General features: G+C 55.5%; 1 protein-coding gene across 1 annotated transcript; it reads left to right on the top strand.

Moving 5' to 3' along the window:
• The first annotated feature begins 619 nt into the window (after nt 1-619).
• On the top strand, nt 620-5,082 carry LOC141519311 (homeobox protein HMX1-like). Its single transcript, XM_074231594.1, has 3 exons — nt 620-1,025; nt 4,392-4,458; nt 4,528-5,082. The coding sequence occupies exons 1-3, from the start codon at nt 620-622 to the stop codon at nt 5,045-5,047; spliced, it is 993 nt and encodes a 330-aa protein (XP_074087695.1). The 3' UTR covers nt 5,048-5,082.
• The last annotated feature ends 270 nt before the right edge of the window (nt 5,083-5,352 follow it).

The following is a 5,352-nucleotide window of genomic DNA, read 5'->3' as shown; positions in this document are numbered from 1 at the left end:
GAGCGCACCCTTCTGCGCGCCCCTCGCCTCCGCTGAGCGTGTGGCCAAGGCCGCTGCCCGCTCCAGCCGGGCGCCCCGCTATCGCCACTTGACATCGTGCCCGGCCAATCGGCGACAAGCAGGGCGCTGGGGGGGGGGGCGCCCGACACTTTATTGCATTATTATTGTTTCGGGCTCAGACTTCGACGCCGCCCCCCCCCTTTCCCCCACCTTATCCTTTGACCCCCCCACCTTCTTCTCCTTCCCCCTCCTCCTCCCCCCTCCCAGCCCAGTCCCCAGTCCCTGCGGCCTCCCACCCCCACCCATCTCCGCCAGTTGCAGGAAATGATGGCCAAGCGCCGAGAGCTGCGATGAGCGCTCCAGAGGGGAGTCGGCTCTCAGAGAGCAGCCCTCGGCCCCCCAAGCGCCAGGAGGCGGCTGGAGCTGCCGGGGCGCCCGACCTTCCAGCTCTCTGAAGGGCTCGCTCCGTCGCCCTCTCTTTTCTCCCGCTTCCCTTCCCCCCCTCCCCGGGGCACCGAAGAGAGAGGGAGCGAGGAGCGAGCCCGGAGCGAGCCCGGAGCGAGCCCGGAGCGAGCCCAGAGCGAGCCCAGAGCGATCCCGACCTCGGCTCGCCTACATCATGCCGGACGAGGTGACGGAGCCCGGGAGCGCGACGCCGGCCCGGGTCTCGTCCTTTTTCATCGAGAACTTGCTAGGGGGAGAGGGCAAGGAGGCCAGCCGAGGGGAGGAGGAGGACGAGGACGAAGACGAGGAAGAAGAAGAGGAAGAGGAGGGGGAGGACGAGCAGGAGGAGGCCAGGAGGCGGCTGAGGCAGCTGCGGGAGGAGCCGGAGAGCCGGGAGGGTCGTGAGCTGTGCGCCCTTGGAACCGGAGCCCGAGCCGGCCCCTGCCTCCTACCGCCACCCCCCGCCTGCTGCCCCGGCCCGGCGTACGGCTTCGGCGCTCACGGCTACGCGCTTGCAGAGAGCCCGGCTCAGTGGTACCGACGTGCCCATGCCAGCTACATCGGGTGTCACAGCCCAGACAGTAAGTCCCGGGTCCGGGGCAGCCGGGTTTCTGGGCGGTGGAGGGTTGGGGGCTATCTCCTGCGCGGAGATCATCACTCTCGGGCCTCTCAGTCAACCAGGCTGGACGGGGGGGGGGGGGGGGGGGGGGGTAGGCTCAGGGTTGAGAAATTCCAGGGACAAAGTGATTCTCATCCCCAGGGAATAGAACCTAGTGATCCGATCGGGTCAGATCTGACCAAACACTCAGGGATCGTTTAGATCTGAAAGCTCCAACCTCTGGCGTCCCACCCGACCTTCCAAGACCACCCATTCCCTCTGCTGAGCTTCCTAGCAGCGTCAGTAGAGAAAAGGAAGCAAGGTCAGGGGCAAGAAAGAAACGACAAAGAAGACATGATGATGCTGACAGGGGGAAAGAGAAGGAGAAGAGAAAATAGTGAGGAGAGAAGACAAAGACCGCAGGAAAAAGAAGGAACAGAGATGGGGAGCATAGGAGAGAGGGGGAGGTAAAGGAAAGGGCGGAAAAGGGAAAGGCAAGAAGAGTGGAAACTAGGGGAAGATGGAGTTAATTGTCTTAAAGTTCAGACGATCTGAAGGGATGAAGTGGAAAGGGAATTTGGTACCCAGACACTGGCCTAGTCTTGAACTCTTGTCTCTCTTTTCTGCTACCTCTCCCTACTCCCTCCCGCGACCCTTCTATTCCTCTCTTTGTTCTTTCCAGTGGGAGCCAGCGACGAGTATAGGTGTCCTCTTGCTTACACTCCACCTGGTTCCTTCGCAAGAGAACTGTCCCGGGATTCCTTGGCAGCCAGTGGGGTGGGTACCTTTGCTTGGGAAGTAACTGAAAATGGGAGAATCTAGCCTGGGACAGTCAGCCTCCGGGCAGAGAAGTCACCATTAGAAGGGTGCAAAACATCGCTAGTAAGCTGAAACATAGATCCCTTTTCTTCCAGTAATTTCGAAACCTATAGTTCTCTTGCATTGTTTTCAAATGATCCTATTTTCTACGGATCCAATCTTAATAGTTAAAACTATAGGTCTCTGAGATTGAAAAGAATTTAAAACAGAATGTAGAATAGCAACGAAAGAAGGGACATTAAAACATGGAAACGCTAGAACCGAAATACCTTTAGAACAAAGAAAATGGAAAATCTGAACTGGAAAAATTCTTAGATAATAGATCTGAGAATTTCGAGCTGGAAGCGGCCGTTGAGACCATGCTGTACTTGTCCCTCATTTTCCAATGCGGGAATTGAGACATAAAGATGGTGACTTTCCCAAGGGAACTCTGCATTAGTGGCTGACCCGTTCTGAACTAGAGCTAGATAGATCCTGACTCCCAGGTTGATGTCCTCTCTCCCACATCCAGTTATTTGAATGTTCACTGAAGAGCTTCCTTGGGTGTGATTTCTTATGAAGCCTGGTGAAATTCTCCACCTGGAGGTATAGTCTACATTTATATATAAACACACGCACACGGAAGAAACAGTCTATTCTCACCAGAGAAAGGAATTATTTTCCTCTCAAGTGACCCTTCCAAAAGGAGCAAAGTCTAGATAAGGAGATGTTTGTTCTGCTATCTATTGCTTCATAAGAACTGCTGTAGAAGAACCTGCTAGGTATGCAGCTTAATGTCGGAGTCAGGAACATTCTGGATTTCATGTTAAAAGAGATGCAGCTCTGTCACTTAGTACCTGTGCGACCCTGAGCAATTCATCTTCACTCTCTGGATCTCAGTTTGCTAATTTGTAAACTGAGGGAGTTGGCCCCTGGATGGTTTCTTCGATCTCTCTAATCTTGTTTTTATTATCTTAGGCTAACATTTCCTCAAATTGAATTAGAAAGCTTTCTTCTATTGAAAAGTTAGCTACCACTTCCCCAACCCCTTTACATCCAGGTTCAGAGTGAGGTGGGGCCTTCCAGTTGAAAGAACATTTGTTTCTAGCTTTGTATCTCGAACTTCAGAATCCAGAGTCCTTCCATTCGAGCAGGAATGGAAACGGTCTGTACTGATGATCCCCTTCTTCTCTACGAACTCACAATATTTCTCTTCCCCAGCTCAGTCCCTATCTGGTGTGAGGCCCTTTGGCTGTATGAGGGGACAAAGAACTCAAGACATCGGTTCTTCTAGTCCGAAGGCCCAGAATAGTAACTTGCATGTTCTTAGGGGAGCCCTTCGAGATCACTGATGAGCTTATCCGAGTTTCAAAACTAAAGCTAGGAAGGCATAAAGAAGAGGGAAATGCCTTGGCCAGGATCAGGACTTCGCTCTAGAAAGAATCTCCTCCTGCCGCTTATTCTGACTCCCTCCTGAAGCAAGGAGCCTAGTGAAATGCGTTTTCTGAGAGCTGGGTCTTCTGCAGGTTACACCCTCCTCCCCAATTAGCTTTTCCTTTTCTCTCCAGCGACCCCCACCGAGTTTATCTATTTCTCTCAGACCCCGGAGGGCTGATTTATCCACACTCTCCCAGAGTAGTAATTAATGCTAAGTCTAATGTATAAATCAATGGGGGGAGAGAGAGGAGTATTTCAATCTAAGAAATCGACATTAATAAAGATGCGCCGATTCTAGAAGGGAAGGTGAGGGAGGAGGAGGCTTGAGCTGGGGAGTCGTTTTGAAGAATATTTGTGGGATTTTCCCCCAACCCTGAGGTTTTTGACGTCGTTATCTTCAAGCGCAAGTGTGTCTGTGTATCCGCGCGCATTTCTTCCTCCCCGTGGGTGTATCGAGGAGCTTGTGAATATCCTATTTATGCCGTGTAATTAGCGGAATCTTTTTGCTTAAATGGCGCCTGCAGGTAGGTATTGAAGGAATATGGTAGTCCTCCTGGGGAGTGGTTTCCCCATATCGATGGGAGAGGAGGAACTTCCATGCACGGGGGTTCTCTAAGTCCTGGTACTGCTAGCTTCTGATGTGCCCGAGGCATGTGATATGTTTGTGTGTGTGTGTGTGTGTCCGTGCGCGTGTACATGTGATCCTTTAAAACATCTGAGAGGCATTCTGTGAAAACGGGTCTGTTCCTGCGGATCGCCCACTTTTCGCAAGACTGAGGCAGTTTCTATGAACGCGGGCTCATGGGTCTGTGTGTGTGCCACGTGTGTTCACGTCACATGTCCATGAAAGTTGGAGAGAGTGCATTTCGGTACATGCGACTTTATCCTGTGTTTGCAAACAAATGATCTGCACGAATGGGGAGAGAGAGACAAAGAAAACCAGGACCCTGACGTGGGTGCATTGCCCCGGCGGGCTGGAATTTGCAGGGGGTGGGTGGAGAGTGCGGTTCTTCGTGTTATGGTGCCCCAGACCTGGCAGGGAGAATAAAGGAGGAGCGGGGTGAGGCTGCGTCAGGGCCGGGAGAACCAACCTTGTTGCTCTTTGCCCCCTCAGCCAGTGACCGGGACTCCCCTGAGGTGGGCGAGGAGGCCGGCAGGCCGGAGAGCGGCTGCAGGCGGCGGTCGGGCGCGCCCGGGGCTGCGGAGCGCCTGGATCGCGAGCCGGATGAGTCGGCCTGCAGCAGCAGCAGCAGCAGCGGCAGCGGCGGCGGCGGCGGCGGCCGCGGGGAGGAGGACAGGCCCGAACCGGACTCTGCCGAAGCCCGGGCTGCGGGCCGCAAGAAGAAAACGCGCACGGTGTTCAGCCGCAGCCAGGTGTTCCAGCTGGAATCCACGTTCGACGTGAAGCGCTACCTGAGCAGCGCCGAGCGCGCCGGCCTGGCCGCCTCCCTGCAGCTCACCGAGACCCAGGTGAAGATCTGGTTCCAGAACCGCCGGAACAAGTGGAAGCGGCAGCTGGCTGCAGACCTGGAGGCCGCCAGCCTGTCCCCGTCTGCCCAAAGGCTGGTCCGCGTGCCCATCCTTTACCACGAGAACTCTCCAGCCGCAGGGGGAGGCCTGGCCTTCCCTCTGTCCCCCGCCTCGGCGCCACCCCCGCCGCCCCTCGTGGGCTTCCCGGGAGCGCTCGGCTATCCTTTGGCCGCCTTCCCCACTGCCGCAGCTGCCTCTCTTCCCTTCCTGCGGCCCTCGCAGATGCCGGGCTTGGTGTGAGACCCCGCTTCTCCACCCCAGGCTTCCGGGCTTGCTTTCCCTCCCTCCCCCGGCATCCCACACTCCCCTATGCTAGCTCCTTGGCCCAGTGGGAACTGTTTTTTTCAAACACTTTGAAAATTGTTTCAAGTGCAATAAATAGATCAAGAGAGACCGCGGGGGATGGAATCAGAAGGGCCAGGATGGGAACAGTACCCGCTTGGAGACGGACAGAACACTTCTGCTGCTTGCCACCAGGCGGGTTCTGCCCTTCGGCCCAGGCTGTGGGACTCCGAAACTCCACTGTCCAACCCCTAGCTCAACCC

The sequence above is a fragment of the Macrotis lagotis genome, chromosome 3, assembly GCF_037893015.1.
Source record: "Macrotis lagotis isolate mMagLag1 chromosome 3, bilby.v1.9.chrom.fasta, whole genome shotgun sequence".
Taxonomy (NCBI): Eukaryota; Metazoa; Chordata; class Mammalia; order Peramelemorphia; family Peramelidae; genus Macrotis; species Macrotis lagotis.
This window is presented reverse-complemented; position numbering and strand designations above follow the sequence as displayed.